At 46.3% G+C, this 22,741-nt stretch overlaps 1 protein-coding gene across 1 annotated transcript in view; it reads right to left on the bottom strand.

The window, feature by feature from the left end:
* Positions 1-22,741, bottom strand: part of WNT5B (Wnt family member 5B) — a 72,551-nt gene that overhangs the window by 12,861 nt on the left and 36,949 nt on the right. The window contains exons 2-3 of the mRNA XM_064515053.1: positions 4,536-4,678; positions 3,558-3,805 (exon numbers count right to left, since the gene is read on the bottom strand). Coding sequence (XP_064371123.1) covers positions 3,558-3,805; positions 4,536-4,678 — 391 coding nt within the window. The remainder of the gene's footprint in view (positions 1-3,557; positions 3,806-4,535; positions 4,679-22,741) is intronic.

Raw genomic sequence — 22,741 nt, 5'->3', positions numbered from 1 at the left:
TGCAGGGGCTTTCAGGGGCCACCTGCAAGGATGCCAGCTTGAGCATCCTCCCGTGCCGTACTCAGATGAGGTATCAAACCCAGCAGCTTGCTTTTCTTGAACTAGAAATGGAAGCAGAACCGACCTCACTGGGGAGATTGAGGTAAAGATGATAAAAATTTGTTGTTCTAACTTTTTTGATGAAAACATCTTTATTTCAAAAGATTTTTTTTTAAAGCATTTTCCTAAAGCTTGCTGATCTTGAAAAGTGAGGAAAAGTATTTCTTTTTTCTTTTATGACTCCTTTTCTCCTTTTTGCATTTGAAAAGGCAAAAAAGATAAGATCTTTGGCTCTAGAAATGACTGGACTAACCTGGAAAACCCAGTCTTGCATTTGAGATTCCACTGAAAGAGATTACAGAATAGGCTATATATTCCCTCCTCTCCTAAGGAAATTCTAACACTACCTTATTGGGTGTTCTGTCCTCTCCTTCATATATGTAGGACTAATTAATGTATATATATCAGTATACAATCTATATAAACACAGAGATACAGTCTGTAATCTGTATCGATAGGACAAGAAGCAACTTCAGAAGAATACATTTTATTTACGTCACCAATTAGACATTGTTTTTGAATGAGCCAGAGACTACATTCCAAAGCTAAAAGCCATTCTCATGATAACACAAACACTAGGAAAAACAAATGTTAAAAAGCAGCTGACTTCAGTGCTACAGATGCCTCTACAATATCTTTGTGTTATTGGACTGCCTCACCTCTATAAAATGCACAAAATGAAGGTGCAATGATTAAACACAGACCGACCGCCAAGCAGCTGTTCTGTGAAGGTGAAAGGAAAAGAATCTTCCAGGTTTCCCAGTGAAGACCCTCCCAAGGATCTCCCAGGTTTTGGACTTGGCTGGATTAGGTTTTTCTCCCCTCTCATAATCTAGAGCAGCTCAAGAAATCATGTATGATATCATAATATATGCCATGCCCGCATTTGCGGGTGGGCAGCCTAGAATTATTGGCACACTATACACCTTCTGGGTCCTTCTTATCTCTTTTTCCCCCCTCTCCACAACACTCTGGCATGCCTCTGCACTCTTGCAGATACTCTGGTCTCCAGACCTTTTTTGTGCCACTGGAACAACACAGAGAAAAAGGGCTGTCATCCAGAATTGGGGCTTAGAGGTTGAAAACAGGAGACAGGCACACACTATGAACCCAGGGAAGAATGACTTTATAGTTGACATGACCTAAGAGGTTGAAATGGTTTCTTTTCTTCTCCAGCATGGAAAATAGATTTGCTGAAATAATGAGCAATGCCCCATTACAAAGTAAGAAAAAAAAAAACTGAAGGTACAACTAGGAGAAAAGAGGCAGTGTCATCCTTTGCAGCAACTTATCACTGACTTAAACAGACAACAGCGATGAATCATCATAAAACTCGTAATGCTCCAGGCTACTTTTGGCAACATTTTTCTGATTTGTCTTCTCTACTGTCTTGCACTAGAGGAAAAACATCACCCTCTGAACACGCTCTAACTGACCAAAGCAGAGGATCTAATGGAGCCAGGCTCTAAACTTGTTGTTAGAGTAGCTTTTTAAATAGTGGGAAACCGCAGGCAATCACTTCACAGACATCAGCAGATTCCTACTAGAGACACATCAGCATTCCCAACAAACAAACACCACCAGCTCCCCAGAACAACAGCAACAGGACTACTGGACGTAACCATCACATACCCACACCACCTTTCCTCATCAAAATCCAAATCCACTCTCAATTGAAGTTAATAGGATCAAAGTATTTTTAAAAAGGAGGAATCTTCCCTCTTCCTTTATCCACTCTAGTCCCTTCTTCCCATACTCCAACTGATCCTTTCTGTCTTTTTTTCCTCCTTCAGCTCTGATCTCTGCTTTCTCTTCAATTCACCCTTACTTCTTCTCCATGCCTGGACTCTTCCACCAGACTAGCCAAGGGTGAGGTTTGCCCCAGAAGGGGAGAATCATCTTTTCTTATGTCCTTGTTGAGTCACTAGGATCTCTGGAGATCTTAAATTTACCCCATTCTTTGGAATGCTGAGGCTATGCTGGAGGGAGGGACGCCAAATGGGAGAGATGGAGGGGTATTTGCTGTCATTATGACACAGCTCCAGTCTCTGTCCCTTTCCTTTTGGTGGCTGAACATGCAGTTTTCATACCCTGAAGCACAAGTTTTAACAATCTGGGACTGTATGTAGCCTCATCTGGCCACCATCCTTGCTATCAGACAGCAAGAGATCAAGGATGCGCAGACGCCTTGGATGTGTGTCAGGAGCTGAAAGTATATGTCAGGAAACAGAATTTTCCAAGGGAGTACCCTAGAGAAACACAGGGTTTCTTAGAGTATGAGCTGAAGAGATGGATGGAAAGGGTGGAATTGGAATATGATGGGCTGAATTAGGGATTCTGAGAGATTGAGTAACACATGCTGAAAAGTTACTAAAATTTTCCAGGATGACGCCTAAGAATTTTACACTGAGCCTTCGAATGGAAGGGATCGAGGGACTTGGTTATCCCAGCACCCTATTGACTTGACTCGCCAGAAGTGAGGAGGTATAAAGATTGGTGTCCTGCTCTCTGTGCTGTTTTTTGAGAGTGGAGTCCAAAACACTGTAAGCAATGCTGGGGGTCTTTTTCCATCCTCTACTAAGTGTTTTCCCTGATCCCACCACGGAGGGATAGCACGGGTTCTGGATTCTTTAGTGGTAAATGATCAGCTTTGTGGGTGGGTAGTAAAACTTCTTCACATAAGGGGTGAAGTGTGTGCGCCAGCGTGTGTGTGTGTGTGTGTGTGTGTGTGTGTGTGTGTGTGTGCGCGCGCAAGCTGCTGTTTTAACACCTTTTCCTTATTGTCCTGGCTGTCGGACACATCAAACCGAGCCCGGATTTCTCAGTTTCTTGCCATCAGATGACTGCATTTCAAAAGGAACTGGGACAATGTAGCTAGGTCACACCTCAATTCAAGTGCAGGAATGGCCTGTCAATGCGCCTCTTACGGCCAGCAGGGCAGGAGTTATAAAAATCTCTTAGGTTTACACAGAAAGCAGCAGAGAGAGAAGGGGGGAGGGGGGAAAATCCCAAATCAGGGAGTCAGTATTTCCCCTGTATCTCAGGGCTGCATTCCCTGTCCAAGGGCACTCCAGATGCTGGGGAAGATAATGTGAGTCCATTGTTCCCGGCTCCAGCTTCTTCCCTCCCTAGCTCCAAACAAGCACACGAAACAAAAGCCCCTCTTCCTGACCTTCCCATGTCCCGTCCCCCCCTCAAAGGAATCCCCCCCCCTCCCCGCTAGCTCCTGCTGCGGCTCAGGTGCATAGCGCCTGTCAGGCACAGGCAGCACACAGGGAGCGCTTGGGCAGCACCAGCACGCCAGGGAATGGAAAAGCTCATTTAAGGGCGCTTTAGGAGCACCACTAACGGGGCTCATCACTCCTCCATGTGTATTTGAACAAAGGGAGAAAGCTGTACAGAAACACCCGACGTGAGCCCAGCACCTGACGCCCGCCAGCGGCGCTGAGTGCTCCTACCTATTTTCATGACCCGGCCAAAGACGGAGGTGTTGTCCACCGTGCTGCAGTTCCACCTCCGCTGCCGAAACTGGTACTGGCACTCTTTGATGGCGCTGCGGGCCCCCTCCCCGATGAACACCATGTGCTCCTGGTAGAGCTGGCACAGCTTGCGCTGCCCAGGGGACAGCCCCGGCAGCTGGCTGCACACGGGTTGCGCGCCGATGATGTACATCTCAGGTCTCTGGATGGGGTTCATGGCCAAAGACCTACGATGAGAAAAACATCCAACGGAGCCTGGGGGAGGGACCCGGGCGGCCCCTATGCCCAGCGCCCCGCGCCTTTCCCCGCCAGCCCAGCCCAGCCCAGTCCCGCTCCCAGAGCCCGGGAGCGCTCCTCGTGTCAGCTGCCTCCCTCTACGCCTCTGCCAGATGCGAGTCTTTTCCAGGGCTCTAGCGGGAGAAACACAGCTCGTTTGTAACCTGAGTTTAAACACTGAGGACACCCGGGATGGGGAGGGGGCAGAGGGAAAGCTCAGCGCTTTCTCTGCGAAAGAAGAAAGCGAGCTGTTCTGTGCGGGCTGCCAACGAACGATGCCTGCAAGACAGGGCATCTGCCACTGCTTAGGGGAAGGGGGCTACAAGGCTGCTCCTGGGGCTTTTGGCAGCGGATAGGAAACTTTACCCATCCTGTCCTCGAGTTCTCCCCCCTTTCCAGAAGCCCGGCCGGGATTTCAACCAGCGCTCGCAAGGACCCCTGCAGTGCTCGGAGGGGAGCAGCGGGGATCGGGCTGCCTCCCACGTCCCTGAAACGGGACGGGGCGGGGGGGAGGCGAGGTGGGGGCGGACACCTGGAAGAAGCGAGCTGCTGAGATAGCAAGAAGCGAAGCCGCCGAGTGCGGGACGGGGGCGGCAGGACACCTCTCGCGGGGAAACCTCCCCCGGCCCCGGCCCCGGCGGCGGACAAAGGCGCCGCGCCGCCCGCCCGCCGCTCACTCACCACCAGGAGTTGGCGTCGGCCACCGGCGAGGTGCAGCTGCAGAGAAGCGCGGCGGCGAGCGCCAGCCTCGGCCCCGTCATCGTGGGCTGCGGGCGGCGGCGCTGGGGCGGCCCCCGCGGAGCCGGCCGCCGGGACGCGGCGCCCTGCGGAGAAGCGCGGAGGAGCAGCCCTGCAGCGGGGCCTGCGAGCGGCGGCGGCGCGGCGAGCACAGCCCGGCCGCGGCGCCCCCTCCCACTCCGCCCCCGCCGCCCCCCGCAGGACCCTCCCCCGTCCGGGGGCTCCGCGGGGGCCTCGCTCGGCCCCGGGGCAGGGCCGCGCTGCCGGGGCTCCGCCGCCAGCCGCGCCGCCCCCTCCCCGGCCCGCCCGGGGAGGTGTGTGGGGGGCGCGGGGGGACTTGGGGGGCGGAGGTGTGGGGGAGGTGAGGGGGCGGGGGAGCAGGGGGGCGAGGCGTGAGGGGGGGGTGCGTGGGGGCGCCGCGGCACGTCACGGGGGGAGCCTCGGGGTCGCGGGGTCGGCGCGGAGCCCTGCGCCCGGCCCGGCCGTGGGGCGAGTCGGCGGCCGCCGCCCCCTGCGGCCCCGGAGCCGTCGACGCCCTTGGTGCCGCTGCTGCGGGCCGGGCCGGGCCGGGCCGGGTCGGGCGGCAGGTGCGCGGCGCGGGCAGTTCAAAGCGCCCCGCGCGGCCGCCGCCTTTGTAATGCGCGGAAAGGAGCCGGCTCCGCGGCGGCCAGCGCAGAGCTCCCGCCCGCCCGGCCGCTCGCCCGAAATAGCCTTCAAAAGGGCCCCGCTGAATACCCCGGCCCGCGGCCCCGCGGCGGGGGGGCTGCGGAGGCCGCGCTGGGGCTGCGGGCGGCCGGAGGGGCAGAGCGGGCGCAGGGCGGGCGGGCGAGGGAAAGCTTCAAAGGCTCCTCCTGCCCACACACCCCTCTCGGCCCAGCAGCAAACTCCAAGGCAGGCGCAGTCAGGCAGCTTCTCCCTGCTTTCCCCCTAAAAACTCAAAAGCCTGGGCAGCAAGCCGAGAGGCGCATGGTGGACCCACGCGGGTACCTCTGGCACGTTGTGCCCTGCCTCCTTCCTAACGCGGCCTCGTCACACCATCTACACCGCTGCTGTCTCGGCCCCGAAACGGCCTCCCGCAGCCCTGTCTTTCCCTGCGCCAGACGGTCCCCACGTCGCCACCGCGGCCAAGCACTCGCCCCAAATTCTTCCCCCCCCCGCAGCCCGACGTCCCTCCGGACGCGCCCGCGTGGCAGCAGCGCTCCCGCCGCGAGGCTGAACGCTGGCTGAACATGCGGTTCCCCTCCAGTGGCTCCCGAGCTGCGGCCGAGACATGCGCGGTCCAACAACCGCAAGTATCTGGCCTTTCATTTTGCCTCATAAACAGCACTGGAGACATTAATCACCAGCCTCAGCAGCTCAGACTGCTGAAGTATATTTTTTATCAAATTCCTTGTGCCCGCCATGGTGAAATTGCTGTGTTTGTTTGTACCAAGCTTCGCTTCCTCCCCCATCCAGATGTGCAGTACCTGCAGCTGGTGACCCATCTCACCTGGCAGACAGATGTGCGGCTCTGAATGCCAGAACTAGCCCCAGGACAAAAAGGCCTTGTGTGACCCACAGCCTCCACGGGAGGGGAGTTTTACTGCTCAGGCACAGCGGGATCCATGTCTGAAGAAAACAGGGTGACTTTATTCACATCTCCTATATCCTCCCTCTTCCTCTGCCCACACCCTTGAGCGTGACGGAGGGATGGCGAGGTGTATGTGTGTGTAGCCACGCATGCATGTTTTGGGTCGGTTTCTATAGGGAATGGGCAGAATGGAAAGTTTATCTCTCGGAGTCTGGAGAGGAAGGAAGTTGTGTATGGATGAATGACTTTTCCATGACAAACAATGAGTCTGCACAGACACGGTGTGATGTCACCTACAGAATTTCCAAGGCAGCCTCAGATACAGAAAATCTTTTCGCTGCCAGAGGACAGAACATCCCACCTTTCCATTTCAACACAGCCAGAAGGAAGAAGAATTAGGGTGAAGAAAAAAAAAGCCTTCACACTGTCTTTCACACACACACATAAAGGTATGCATCATGTAAATAAATGACATGATGAGAGAGGTGGATCTATACGCTTCACCCTAACCAAGTCTCCTCATGGGTTCTGAGAATGGAGTAAACAGTGGCAAGCCATCCCAATGACTCTCCCAGCTAGGTATGTGAGACAGCAATAGCTGATATATGTTCACAAATACGGATGATGTCAATATCCGTGTTGGTGTGAACCTCTCTTGGTGCACGCGTGCTGTTGCAGCAGTCCGCGGGGCAACAAGCACGCGATCACAAAACAGTACTGCACCAGCGGTCAAACTTTGGCACTGTGGTGGCATGCAACCCAAAACCTTTATGGCCTGTAAAGCCTGCAAGATGCTCAGGTGAAACTTGGTCTATTAATTAATTAAACAGCATCAATTAAATCTCGTTTTAATTATTAATATTTGAATGCAGCTGATGATTAACGACAGCAAATTGTTGTGAATACTGCTAGTAGTAGCCTGATGGCTAGTAAGCACAAGCAATGCAATGATCTTATTTTGAACCACGAGACATAAAAATTGCCATATTGGATAAGAGAACTTAACCAGCCGATCCAATATTTTGTCAAAGGCTAAAGGAAATGCTTCAAAGGAAAATGTCTGAAACTCTGACTTCTAGCTAAATTCTGCTCCTGGAGAGAGTGACTGCTGTTAAGATGTGAATTGTGGAAGTGAGTCCTTTTTAAGGTCTTGTAGATAATTTCTTTGCTGATTGTGTTTATGACTTCAGATAAAGTGATAATAGCAGGTGAGGTTTTGTTGGAGGGATTTAGCCTCAGCCAGCAACTTCCAAACTGAAAGCTGCAAAGTATTTGGCTGGTGGTCCAAAGAATACTGTCAGCCTCTCTTCCTTGTTGCTATTTGCTTCAACTTGCCTTCAAAGTGAGTCTTTGTAAATGAAAAATTTGTGTTTTTTTTTTTAAGCCCAAATGCAGGGCTGCTTCAGGCAGCTTTGGCAAAGCTCAGTTTGCCAAAGTGGGGTTGGCTGGAAGAAGTAAGTGAGATTTTGTGAGGAAGAGAGCTGGGGTAAAGCTGGAGAGCGGGGATGAGAAGGGTCGGCGAGGCACTAGGGTAAGGGGGTTAAGGAGCTGTTCGCAGTAATCCGAATGATTGACTGGGATGCTGGCAGGGTCATCAGGATTTGGGAGGCTAAGGGGGAGGCGCCTAGGAGTCAACAGGACATTAGAGTGGCTCTGTAGGAGCAACATGAGCGGGTCACTAACAGTGGTTCACTACACTAACAGGGTTTTGGGGAGGCCCTGCATAAAGCCAATCTCATCCTGCCTTGCTTCTCCCTTGCCAGTCTCTGCCTCTGACCCAGCGCCAGCCCAGCCGGACCACCCCTCCTGGTGATTGCCCCTGGCCACCCCCTGCCACCGGTCTGAGTCCTGCTTTTATCCCAACCCTGCCTCCACGCAGCAGCCTACTCATATCCACTCATGCAAGGAGACCTCTCCCCTGCCAGCAGTCACTATCTCCCTTCCCTCCTTCCCCCTCTCTCCCTTCCCATACCCCCTGGCCTCTTGCTGCTCAAATGGGAAGGGAGCGGGCGAGCAAAAAGGGTAAGTGGCCACACTGCTCCCACTGCAGGAGGGAGGAAGAGGTGTGAGGAAAAAATCTGAAACAGAGGCCTGGCCTACTCAGACAGTGGTAATGAGTCCACGCTGCCACGAGGCAGCTACAAGGCTGGTGCTCGCACCCAGATCATCGAGGATCATCACCTGAAAAGGGACATGAATCTTAACCCTCCGAGTAAAGATCTAATGCTCTTCTGACTAAGCTAGCTGATCCCTTCTTAGAGGAAAAAAGCAGCAGCAGCAAGCTTGTATCTTAGTAAGAACTTGGCATTTTGCTGCACTCAACAAGTCTGCTGCCCTAGGCAACTGTCTACTGTGTTGCCTGGCTGCCTAAAATTAGTACCTGTATTTGCCTTTGTTCAGTTTTCAGAGGTGACAAATGTGCATGCAGCACAAATTTACACATCAAGTTTTGAAAATCACACTGAAGCAGCTGGGGAGCTATCGCCACTTTCCTAATACTGTTACTGCTGCGTTTGCTGGAGGGAAGTTGCAAGACTTCCAGAAAGAAGGGGAGGTCATGTCCATGAGATCATTTGCAAAAATTTGGCAAACTCTGTGAAAAAGTTGAATCCTGGCTAGAAGACAGCCCTGACAAATTAGAAAAATTACCCATGCAAGCCTGCATCCTTGTCCTATTATTGTTTTTTTTTTTAATTTTGGGATGTCCCCAAATGTGACACAGATCTTTATCAAGTGCTATAAAGGGTGTTGAAAGAAAATGTAAGCCTCCTTCCATTGCAACTTAAATGATCATAATTTCTGCATCTTGTCTGGTTTCTCTCAGACTGGGCAGAACTGGACATACATCCTTCCTGTTATGGTCAAGAGCTTCTTTCAGGTTCCTGTTTATTCTCACAACTTGACTGTGGTTCATTGCCTGTTTCTAATGCCTCATAATGTCCACTGCATCCAGAAACATTTATTGCGCTCTCTCTCTCGCGCTCTCTCTCTCTCTCTCTCTCTCAGGACTCACATAAGCCACTTAACAGGGGAAAATACTCACTTAAGTAGAGTCTTGTCTGCCTAGGGAGCCAGTAGAGGTTCCTAGGGGTCCCTGACCTGGAAAGGCAGGTTGATGTATGCCACATGGAAGGGAATCCCTGCCCTCAGTTTCTGCGCGGTGGACTCAGGTTCTACCAAAAGGTGCCCCATAAAGCCCTACCACACACTTCTGGTTTCTGGCAGCTGGGCTTGGTTTTAACCACAGTTCTTACTAAGATTTCAGGAATTGCGTTAAAGTAGCATATCCACCCATTCAGCTGAACCAGTTTAAGAGGGAGTGTAGATTAAAAAAAAAAAAAAAAAAAAAGTTATTCCTTGAAGCTAAATTGCAGCCTTCAGCCAGGATCCTCCATGATCTTTTACCTCCCTGACTTGTTTTGGACTGCGCTGTTCACCTACTATTGTTCCTGAGCTGTTCTTCTACTAGCACTGTAGCACCATGTTGCTGCACTAGTGTCAGTCTTTCCAGATGTAATGTGTTATTTTATCTGTAGCATGATTATTAATAAAGCAGCAATGGGAGTCACCTCTGTAGGTCCAGATCCAGCTGAGGTGGTACAGAAGGTGTAACAAAACCTCCCCAAAGCATCCCAGCACATCAGTCCTTTGTGTCTGTCTCTTTGTTCTTGACATTTTACTGCCTTGTTCAGTTGTTCCACACTGTCTGTCTGTCTCCATGGTAAGGGCAGATTGTTCCTACTCGCATCCTGCTTGTTTCTTATGGTACTTGCACACTCAGTTTTATCTTCTGAGGTGCTCATGTGCTACCTTTTTCTGCATTTCATCACCTGTCACCCCTGCTGACAGATCCAGATTTCCTTTCACCACTACCTTGCTCTTTCATTTTTCCATGACTCCCCTGACCAATGACATTCAGTCTCACTGTCACGAGGGCATGTAGTGCAGCAAATGCCAAGACATACCTGCCAGTCTCAGCAGACCTGGTGACAGCTGTCCCTGAAGTGTCTAACCAAGGCAAGCAAGAATGGAGGGAGGTAGCAAGAAAAGCAGAAGTATTAAGAACAGCAAAAAAGACCAGATATTAAATCTTTTTACCATTTAAAACTAGAATAGCTAAAAAGTATAGTGTTTCTATGAATAAACCAGTTTCTCACTAGCAAAAGACCTCACAATCCTTGTCATTCATCCCACAATATTTCATGTGACAGGCAGTGAGTTCACCTGCTGCAAGACCATCTCACCTGCTACAAAAAAGGAGCAAACTCCAAGGATAAATTCACACTACCCCACCTCCCTATCCGGGTGATTCGGTGGTAGATGTACCCTTACGGTAGATTGGATCCCAGTGTCTAGCCAACCTGGTTAACAGAGACCAGATGTTCCAAAGAAAAGTGCAAAAAAATCAGCAATGACCTATGGAGCACATGCAGCTTCTGCACGTGCTGAAACAAAAGCAATTTCACACTTCTGTCACACCTTGTGGCTGAGAACGATCATATCTCTTTTGGATGGTTAAGTAGAAGCACTGTGGCACAAAGAGGCTAAGAAATTTGCTCATGTTCCCCAATTCTGAGCTTCACAGTAGGGGCTAGGAAGAAAAGTGACCTGAGACTTTTTTTTCCTAAATTCTTGGTTAGGCACCCTGCAGCTTAAGAGAGGGAAGCAACATAGAATTATTCTAGCACAGTTACCTGTCTGCCTGGGAAACATCAATATTCACAATATTCCCAGAGACAGACTCCAGGCCATCCAATTCCCCTTTCCATGGTTAGTCCACTACGCTCTATTTGCTTGTTGGTCCAAAGAACCTAAATTGGGAGTTACATGAGAGGGATGGGACACGTTTGGCCCAAATTTTGCACTTGTCATTTTTATGACTGATAGAATTCCTGAGTTTCTAGAGCTGCAGCAGACCACCATTAATCACAGATTGAAACAATCTTAGTGTAATTTGTTTAGATGGGTAAGCCATATAAGAAACTAAAACAGCTCCCACTATGTGTGGTCATAATCCAGCAAATCACTAAATATATATATTTGAAAAATACCAAACATTATCCTCTGATGATTGTTTGGTGGCTTATTTAACAGGCCCGCAGTGTCGCAGTTTAGTTTCCAAATAGGCAATCCACCTCCTTGATTTGTGCTAACAATTTCTTTTTCAGAATCCCCAGATCCCCTCAAAGGAGCCACAGCATGTCCAGTTGAACCATAAGCCCAGGCAAGGTTGGCAGCTCATGCTCTGCTGGCCAACACTGCAGCTTTCCATGGATGAAAGATTCCAACTTTTAAGGCCATCTAGCCAGTACTTTCCACAAGTGCTACATTTACATGGAGGATTAAACATCTTAGAAGGGAAAACAACATGAGGAAAGTGAAACAGAAGAAAGTACACCCTTCCTGTGTTTGTTTACCAGGAGTCACTTTGGAAGCTGGCGTATCACTTGCGATATTGCCTGTCTCATGGACCCCTCAAGCAGCGTAGGGGAAGGCAGCCCTCTGCTCTGCTAGCAAGACAGTAGTGGCTGTGGTATTTCCGGAGAGCAGAGAACTCTGGACTCGGGTTATGGCCAGTACAAGTACACATGTCAGCCCTCCTTAAGATTAGGCAGGATAATAGGACAAAGTTCTTTAACAGTGTGAGCAACGAGGCAGTGAAAGATAGTCCAAGTCAAAGCAACTTCCCTGCAGAGACTTCAGGACAGGCCAGAGGAAGGGAACAGCTGGATGACTTTAAGTAGTTTCTTCCTTACTCTGATCTTTCAAAGCACAGCGCACCCTTCCTCCTCCCCAAAGTGGTGTTTAGCTCCTCCAACCCCACTGGAGCCATCCCAAACTGAGAGGATTTATGTCCCTGCATCTACAGGCCTGGGCCTCACTTTTTGCTGTTAGCGATTTTACTTTTTAGTTTGTTTCATACTCCATTTCATACTTCCACTAACTAGCAAAGACAGTCAAATATTTAAATACAGTTAAACTGCTGCTGCACTGGTTTGTAACTCCCCAGGAGTGAAAGACCCAGAGGAAACACAGAGATGCACAGTTACTTCTTTGTTTCGGACATCCAACAACTCAGTATAAGCTACAAGGATTGGTGTGAGTCTGACTTGGATCAATAGTCTCCTGTTAGTTCCTTTTTTTAAACCATAACGAGCAAATCTTGATGTAGGAATACAAATATAAATTTCCAAAGGAAATAGTCATGGAATAAATTCAAATTGAGTTTACTTTCTCTCTCTTTCCTGTTAGAGTCTTCAAAGATGTTCTTACGAAGTCCAGTCTAATGAAAATAATACTAATAGTCAGCTCTTCTCCCACTACAGAATTGCAAAGCAAGCACATAAACACCATACATTAGAGCCTTCAACTCTAACAGGTACTATTTTCCCTTAACCTACAGATAGGGAAAATGAGGTGCAGGAAGGCTAGGTAACAGGTTCAGACCAGTAAATTTGTGGTGCAGATTCACCTCCGTTCAGTAAAGCATTAAACCAGGTGCTTAAAAGTAAGCATACGTCTACCCTTAATATTGACCCTAATTTTCCTGAATCAGGGTCAATATTAAAATCTGCTTTCTGTTTCCATTCTTTTTAGTACCAAATACTTCTTCCATCCATTAAACATCATTCCTGCTCAAATACAGTGCATTCAAAGCCACAAGCAATAAAACACTGGGGGAATAATGCGCCAGTGAACAGCATCATTTACGCACTTATCACAGTTTCCAAAGCAAAGAAAAAAACATTTTCCAAGCATGCTTAATATATTTTGAATATTAAAAGCCCTCTCTATAATTAGATGATTACAATAATTTATCCATCAGTTTCAAAACTTATCTTTTATATGGTCACTTCCAATCAGTTTAGGAATATCCTGTCAATTCTGAATGCAACAAACTTAAGCAAAATCAGTTCAAACTGTCTTAGGAATAGACTGCATATACATTGGTACCAGAAAAAGATCATTTTATATCTCACCTTTATTTTAGCACTAATCACATATGTACAGTTCTGATCTCAGAATAAAAGTAAGTTATTTAAGATTTCATTTGAAAAATGCTATCATAACATTTTGACCTTAAGAGTTGCCAGATACAAATTTGCAGCAAAATATGCACTCTTGCAAATTGAATTTGCAAGAGTTATTTCAGTGTTGATTTGTATTTGGGGTCCCTCCTCTGCCTGGAATCTCACTGCTCAAAAAGCTGCGACTCTTTCTCTAATTTCCAATCTAAATTTATTCATGGTCAGCTCACACCCATTTGTTCATGTGCCAGCGTGCCAAGACTGAGGCCGTAGCCTCACAATATGGTTGTGCTGGCAGCGTTACTGGGGTAATAAATACCTGCGTCTCCCATCCCCTGGAGCTCATCCCAGCACTGTCCTGCATGCAGGACACTGTTCTTTCAGGCTGCAGCTCCACAAAAACACAAGCAGAGCCTAAATTGGCCCTGCTGTAGTCCCAGGCTTCCGTCTCCCTCAGCCTGTCTCCTTCCTGTGCTGGTCCTCATTTTCATCTGCTCCACTGTGAGCAAGGGCAGGGAGTTAAAAAGATTCAGAATTAAACTTACCAAAAAAATTATTGGTTTTTGACTTATTTAACTCTCTGGACTGGTTCATGTGGGAATCCGAAATGTGGCTAAGCAGAGCAGGAACACGTGGCCAGATGGAGCCGTGCTGTCACTTCAAGAAAAATTGTATTCCTTGGAGGATTTTCGATTGTGGATCAGTTCCCTGACTGAGTTCATAGCACATTGCCACAGGCTGAGGGCACAACTGAGTGCACTATGGAGAGGGCGAAAATATGCTTCTTGGACAGGAACTACTTAAACCAATATTGCTGCCAAACTGAAAAGCAAGAACATAGTCATGCAAACAAATCTAAAATATTTAAATTAAAAAAATTTCATAACCACACTAATTTGAAAGACATCTCTGTGTTAAATTAACTACTTTATGTTTGAAGTGTAGCAGCTAGTATTTTCTGCTTTGGAAATCCCTCCCTGAGTAGAAAGAAAAAAAAAATCTGAACTGGAGAAGCAACTAAAATTGCAGAGCACTTTACTCAAATTTATTCCTTCTCAATGACTGTGAATTTGACTCGGTTTTCAAGGCCTATTATATAGATATTTTAACTGCCAAAGCTTTCCAAAAAAAACCTGTTTTTTTTTCCCACTTTTCTCCTCAACACGAATTGTAATGTGACATTTTTTGCTGGTGGTACAGACACTAGAATAGACTCCCTCTTTTTCTCCCACAGCTCTGCAGGCCCAGTAGGGCTAACAGAAGCAAAAGCTTACTTTACATCAGGAAAAATCAGTGGAAGTTGCCACCAGATTGGTTATCCCACCGACAGTGACAGTTTCTGAGCACATCTCTGTCCTTTGCACATCCCGCAATCCACCCATGGGGGCTTTATCCTCCAAAGACCCAGTTCACACCTGGGCTTCAAAGTAACAACCCAGATTTCAGAAGTGCATGTAGAAAACTGAGCTTCCCCTTTCCTGCTTTCGATGTGAAAAAAAATGTTGTGACCACCAGACTCAAAACTCCTAGAGTTAAATGCTTTGGAAAACCTTCATTTAGGTACCTCTTTGACACCTCATGTACTCAGAAAACACAGTTCAAGCCTATGGACGATGTACACTGGAGACTTTGAGCCTAAGCCATTCTGAGAGTATAGTCGGTAGTATCCACATTTGCAGCCCGTCGAATACCGTAAGAAGTCCCTAAAATTCACCATTCCTGTACCAGATGCAATTGGGCTGGACAAGGATACCCTATTTGGGTTGTTATGATCCTGCAAACTTAAGAAAGGAGCTTGGAAGTTTTGACTTCTCATGACAGCCAGTCTTTCAATCCAATTTACTATCAAGAGCCGATGGAGGACAGTTCTGCTTCTTTTCCGCGAGTGTGGCCCTTAAATTGCCCTGCCCTGACATTTGCAGCAAGGAGCAGGTAGCAAGGCAGTGATTTGGCTCTCACCATCTGCACTCCCATGATTTCGGCTGGAACTGTGCTGCTCGGCGAGGTGGGGATGTGACCCTGTGCCTGGGCATTATGGCAAGATGTCAGGTCAGGACCTGCTAAGCCCAGCACTGCTGCTGATTTGCTTAGTGATTTTTGGTTATAACTAACTGAAACTCTGAACTTTAATTTCTTCACCTGTCAAGGATCAGTATTGTGATATTGCCGGTGGATGCTGTGATACGTTACAGGCTCTAATGCATTTAAATATCCTTCTGTGAAACCATGTAAATACAATTATTATTAACTCCACATTCACAGTGACACCTCAGGCAGAATTGCCCAAACTCAAGAGAATAGTGCATAGAAGACAGAGCTTTTTTCAAATAAAGAGAAGTGTTTATGCTTTCCTTAAAGTTAGTGGGAAAATATGTAACCAATGGGAGAAATTAAATGGGTTTAGGTTTTCCAATTGCCACTCAAATAGAGGAAATCAAAATAATCTATTTCAAGCTACCATCCAAAAGAACATTTACAGTACTGCAGATTTTTTTCCTTCATTGTTTTGAATGTATGTATTCTCTCTAGGCAATATGTTATTGAATATCTTGACTAGAAAGGACTAGGGAATTTCTGTACGTGGAATGGCTATTCATCTGGAATGCAATGTTGGCTTTTTTGGCCAAATACAACGTTCTTGCAGTGAGATACATGTTTGTCCTGCAGAAATAGTGTATTTGTAGAAAAGGTAAAGATTGCTTGTCTTGCGGGTGAGGGAAGCATGTTGTGTCACACAGGAGAGTTTGTGTGTGTGGTGTCCTGCACGCTTGTTTGCAGGTGTGGACTACAGAAAGCCGGTGTACGAGGATCCGTGCACTCATGCCTGCGGTGGGCAGGGTGTAGGAGGAGAGAAGGAATTGCTTGAGCTTCTATATTGCAGGGAAAGCAAGAAATCCTATTAAGGATTTATGCTGTTACAGCAAAACAACTTCCTCACTTTAAGCAGAAGCCAGCTTTTTGATTGTCTTTATTTCACTCATGCTGATGGTGTGTAGCTCTTTGATCAAGCCCAGTGCCTTTTTTTGTTCTGAGAAATTCACCACTAAAAACAGGCTACCAAGACTCCTAGCTCCTACTCCTGCTCTTGGTCAAAATTAGCCCTATTTTTCCAGAGTACTCAGCTGCCTTTGAAATGTACCTCCAAGACTTTGGATGAACAGCTTTCATATTGCTGCACACTCGTACAGTGAAAGCAGAGTTATTTATTATTATGTGAATGTGTTTGAAAATAGTGACATGCACGTTCAAAAATATGTTCTAGAGAAAGCATGTATGAGAGATGTCTGAAAAGAAATTTGTGTATGGTGTGTAATAACTACAATATGTTTTCATTTATGCAGTGTCTCCTCCACGCACGAGGGAATATAACGAAATGTAACTAAAACCGCACATCGTTACCAAAAAAAAGGGGAGAGAGAGTGTTTCATACAAAGGTTAAACAAAAAAATCTGTTTAATGTCACTTTGGGGATTAGAGGAACTGGAGTAAAACAAACATCCAGAACAAACTTTGAGGGGTTGCTTCAGGAAAAGCACATGTATGTGTGTGTGTGCCATCACATCTGCATATTCAGTATGTCTTGCTGGGACAGCTAGGGGAAAAGAGGAAGTTGGAAATTTTCAGTGTGGGAATTAGATGGAAGAATGTGAACCATTCTAAACAAAACATAGCGAAGTTGCCAGCTGACTTGCTAAAATGCCAGTGCTCTCTAGGATCCATTGAAGCTGAGCAAAGGATTGGCCTTGCAGCTCAGGCACTGGGTAGGGAGCCAGGAGATCTGGGCTGTACTCCTGGCTCTGCGAGAAACTCAGCATGTGACTCCGGAAAGTCACTGAGGCCTCGGCTTCCAGAAACTGATTTCATGCCTATATTTCTGGGCATCCAGCATGAGACAGCGTGAGCTCAAACACCCAACATTTCAAATGAAGTCAAGCTGCAGGTAACAAATTCCTGTCCCTGCAGAAGATGCGTTTTGGGCCTCAGTTTTACCACAGATGTAATGGGGCTAAAACTTGCTAAGCAATCAGAAACACTGTGAAGCTTATGGTATTAAATGATTACACAGAGCTTTGATTCTACCAAATGAAAGGTACTACAGATAAGCAAAAGAGTATTATTTAGTTACCTGTTACTTCCCATGTCCTGGCAACCACTGCCATTCTATAAATATTTTCACAGGTTTCAATGTATCTAGAGATTTTTGTTTGTGTTTCCTGCTTCAGGGCATTAAGGAATAATCTTCATACTAAAGGATTCACTGTTCCAAAAAGAACAGAAAGAATACAGACTGGGTTTGCTGGCAAAAAGTGTATAACAACAACACCGACAAGACTAGGAAAATAGTAGAACTCGGGTAAAATAGTGGAGCGCAAGCTGCTTTTCCACATAATTTAGTCAGTTTATATTCTGGAAAGAAAGGACTAAAAGCAATATTTCTAGCTCACATTTTCAAGTGCACATACATTTTTTAAAAAAACTGGGAACCATGGGGATTAAAGAAAGTTGTGTTCTCATTGTACGTGACAGGGCCTGGTCACATAAAAATAAATCTATATACTGTAGGCAAAGGATTATTTTGTTTTTCTGAATGATACAGAAATAAGTTGAAAGAGGAACTAGTATAAAACACACATCTTTTTATATCTTCCTCTGACACTGGGAAACCCCACACTTTCTCCCCACCCTGTTCGTGTCTCCCTTTAACTTCACCCCCATATTTTCAGGGAGGATTTTCAACACTTTTCTTGTGCACAGGTGGATAGCATGCTTTGGGAAATTCAGCAGTTTGAATGAGGTTTTAGGGTGTCTGCATGTACCCAAGAATGGAAGCAAGAACAAGTGCAGCTTCTGAAAGTCACCTCCCTCTGCCACTGCTTCTCTCTGCATTCTCTGGAACTGCAGCAGAAAAATTTCTGAAAATCAGGCAAATTTAGCACCAGAAGTTTCTGCACTATTACTTTTAGGAGCAAGATGTTAAACTAATCTTCCTTTGGCCAGAACTAACGCAAATCCTGCATTCTGTATAAAATTGTATTTTGTATCTTTAACCTGCATTCCATATAAAATTGTATTTTATAACTCTTACCTGCAGCTTGTGTTCTTTCAGGCTGGGCTCTAACTGTGGCTCAGACTTTCACAGCATGTTTCCAAAACAGTACTGCCCCATTTTTCATTTTTCCTCTAAGAACTTACTTTGGAGACAATATTTGTAGGGCAGGTGACATAACTTTGTCCAATTCTAGTGAATTGCCAATTTTAAAATGCTATTTGTTACCTGAAAATGTAACAGAGAGGTCCAGAGAGGGAGGAGTTAATAGTTAAAATTAACACTGCAGTAATCCCCAGATAAAAAAATACTGTGTTTCGCGAACTGGACAGCTACTTCTGTCTCTTCCCTGACCAAGCTTACCTTCTTGTCAGGTTACATCTAACTCTTGCTATTGCAAGAATATATGAATCACCCCTCCCCGGACCTTGCTGCCATGTGCCCCAGGCAAGACTTGACTGGAGAGGAACAAGTGCAGGTATTGATGCCTGCCCCTTCCTCGGAGTTTCTGACAGAGATGACTAGCAACAAGCTTCCCGGATAGCCAAATAACCCTTACTGGCAAGCTGGCCGGTGTTGCTACGTCTGTCCTGACTGCATGCAAACCTTCCGGCAGAGGGGAAGTCGCAGCCACTTTTATGCACCCACTTTTCTCTGATCTCAGCCCAAGGCCAGCTACTTCAGGAGAACATATCCTCTGTCCCAGGCTGAACGTGCACAGAGTTTTAGCCTGCTCTGCTGGATTTTGGACAAAATAACTGCTGCAGAAAGAGATCTCACAAACATGCTGCTGTAGCAGATACTACACAGCATGTCAGACACAGGTATGGGCTGTGACTACATGAACCACTCGAGTTATAGAGGTCTTAGAGTTCAATCCCCAGGCAAGGCTTACGAAAGCAATTACTATCTGAAAGGCCTCTTTGTTTTTGTACCACTTTGCTTTTAATAATGATTACATCAGATACTTTCTGACATCTTGATCTTCTTTGGCACTGCTAACAAAGGAACGACGAAGCTCAACACTTAAAACAGTGCTCAGTGCAATGAATTGCAAGCATTCAGGTTTGGGATTTTACTTCCTGCACTCCCAGAACACTTTCTTTCGCCGAGTTGTAACCATCATGCACAAAACTTCATATGAGCTATGAAAGATCTGATATACATGGCGCAGCAGCAATTTGCCTGTGGTCATGGGCCCAGGTCACTTTGTCTAACCACCAGATGGTCCTGTCACACAAGAGCAGATGAGCTGTACGTGATAGGTACACGAAATTCAAGTCCAAGAGCCAACACCGTAATATATTATTTTGGTTCTTCACACAGTCCTTTCATCCACAGATGGTTCACTCTATTACAGCAGCAATGGTCACTGAGCAATTTAATGGCAAAACTGGGAATATAAACTAGAACTCCCATGCTTTCTACCCTCTGAGCATTCTTCCTCATATAAACACAGTTATAGTCTTGTCAGTCATTGACTGACAAGTAAAATCAAAACCCAAATAAAAAAAAAAGAGCAAACCCCACAGGCTCAAATTTAGAGCCAGTGTTTGCACTGAGACATCAGACCTGAATTTTGCCCCAGCACCTGACTAAATATTAACAGTATATTGTATTTTGACTGAAAACACCCCCCGCCCTGACACCAGGAAATAAATGGCAGATCAGAATTACTTTGTCCACACGGAACCACCTAGTTCTAAAATACAGACTCGTGTAGCACTTCACCATATTAAAGTCAGGGTACCTGCCACATACAGTAGAAACACTGTTTTTCACTTTTCAGGAAAGCTTCATTGTGACCTAACACCCAGGACAAAGCTTCGCCAAGGCAAGAGGAACAAAATGTTACAATTGCAACATAATGTTACAATTGCTAGTTGTATTTTCTTTACACTATCTGGTCCGAAAAATGACTGTTTTAAATAAAAGCCTAGATCTCCAATGCTGTCTGCATGAACAAGGACCTCCCTGGACTCCTAACTCCCTAATACCTCTTGAATAATCTTGGCCATAATGCGTGGAAGCATACGAATCCGAGTTGTCTGTACACCCGCTCTGTGCAGTCTTCTCCGCTCCACCAGGTGAAGCTGCCTGTTGTCCCTCAGGTGCTGGGATGTGGGACAGCGTGGTGCGCGTGGGGCAAGGGAGGGAGTAGTGACTGCAGGTACAGGAGAAGGCAAGAGACAGCCAATGTAGGGAAAGCAGTAAGGTTAGCTAGGCAAGGTGGGGAAATATATTACTTTAGGAACCAATTTAAGGTTGAATGGATCAAAAGAGAGAGCAGTGTTTGAAGACTATGGGCTTTATTGTTTAAGTGGTTTGGTGTCATTTCTCCTGCAATCAGTGGGATTGCCCATGAGTGAGAAAAAGCCAAATGCCAAGAAGATTCCTGTGGATAAATTCAGCAATCTTCCATTCCATGGCTGAAGCTTTAAAAATGCAGAAAGCACAGGGAGCAGGGTGGCAGAAGAAAAGGAAGGGTAGGGGAGGAATCTGTATTTGTTATCTCTTAAATGATTAATTTAAACCAGGCATGGAAAAGGTGGGGTGGGGGCAGAAATGTTATCCTGCACACTAAGAAGCAAAAGGAAAAAATAGGGACAGACCGAGATGAAACTGCAGAAAGACCCAATGGACATTATGCCCAAATGTGCAATACAAGATACAGGATAGGTGATGGTGCAGCTTTATTGGCATGGATCGCTTCCAGTCGCAGAAGCCACAAGTCAGTTGTGCAGATCCTCCTGAACCACTGCCAAGCAAAACTGTCCAGCCTCCACCGAACACCGGTGTAATTGGGGAAAAAAAGAATGAAACATTTATCTGTCAAGTGCTTTCAAAAAGAGAAAGCGGCTGTTCGGAGCTGTTCAAGGGGCTGGAATGTTAGAAATAGTTCCAGGGGGATAGATTAGCGGTCAGAGTGCATATGAGGCAGTCAGATTTTTAATAAAATGCAGTTTATCACATGGTGATTACCACCTCCTATTTATACCATATGAGATCATGATAAACATGGCACATACTTTTTTACTCCTGGAAATGCAAAATCAACCAAACAACCGTGTGAAAAATTGCCCCTGTCTGCGCACTTTTACTTTGTCTTTCTGAAAGTCTATTTCCAAACATCTATCATTTAGATAAAGCAGACAATAAAAAACTACTACAAAAATACTTTCTGTCCTTCCCCCTCAAAACACAGCAGATTAGGATTATGAGTCCAAATTTCAGGGCTCCTCCATGTAACATCTAAATCTTACTAGTTCACAATGAAGCACAGACAGACACTCAAAGTGTAACATCTGAGAAAGGGGACTTCAGGGTCTCCAGAAAAAGGCATCACCTATTTCTAGCCTTTGCTGGATACACACAACAGGCATTAAACACATAGCATGCTAAGATATAAGAAAAAGAATAATTAAAGTAAGCTCCTATGGTTTAAGGAGTGTGCCTTTCCCCCTTCCCCTCAACTGTGATTTCAAGGTAGAAGGCTTAAAAACAGGAATTATAGAATTATTTCCATGGTAAGTTTCCGTAACCAAATACAGGATAATACGGTAAAAGACTTCATTAGCACTCTTTCAGAATGACTTGTATAATTTGCTTGTAGCTTTGCCAGTTATGAGTAATGCAACAACCACTAAGATATGCCAACACCACCTTTGTACCACATTTCTTTCACATGTTGCCTGATGTCTACTGGACTCGACCTTCTTGTGAGCAGCCCCACTCTCTTCGGCTGAACACTGCTTGCACAGCCAGGCCCATGCAGTCTATGACACATTGCACATGCCGTACCTTTCCTCTGCTCCTGACTTTATGTAACTTTTCATTTTCGGTTGAAGTGTTCTACGACTGGTCTAAGCACAGAAGCAGGTTTAGAGCCCTCTTGCTCAGCAAAATCGACTCCCCTAACCGTTTTCATATTAATCTGATGGTACATGCACAAATAAACAAACAATGCTAAGAAGATAATTAGCACTGGGTGACACCTGGTACAGCATCTGTGCGAGGCTGTGGTTCTGTGACCATTTAAGCCAGGTCTGCACATTGCTGGATCACTCTGGACCACAAATTTGATCGGGATCAGGCCGAGGCACATGATCAAGCTTCTGAACGAGCCAGAGCACAGGATACAGAGCCAATGGCAATTTTATGCTGGCTTTATGCCCACTGCAGGGGTGCAGATGATACCTGATTTGGCTCGAGTTGCGTACAGTGATACCTGATCCAGCATAGAGTCTGCTAGTAAAAAGTTGACCTGTCAAAAACTTCTTGAATTAACTTGACCAGGCAGAGTGAATGAATACCAGGCCAGCGCTTTGCCTCACGTGGCCACGGCACTTTTGAGCCAGTAACAGGAGTTCTATTGCTGGATTTTCTGTGTTGCCAAACCACAACCTAATGTCAACAGTGATGCTTATATGCACTGGGATCTCATTGCAGGATCAGGGTCTAAGAGTCATTCCACTCTCGCTGCCTCTGCCTTTGCTTAAAGCAA

Source organism: Dromaius novaehollandiae, chromosome 1 (genome assembly GCF_036370855.1).
Source record: "Dromaius novaehollandiae isolate bDroNov1 chromosome 1, bDroNov1.hap1, whole genome shotgun sequence".
NCBI classification, from domain to species: Eukaryota; Metazoa; Chordata; class Aves; order Casuariiformes; family Dromaiidae; genus Dromaius; species Dromaius novaehollandiae.
This window is presented reverse-complemented; position numbering and strand designations above follow the sequence as displayed.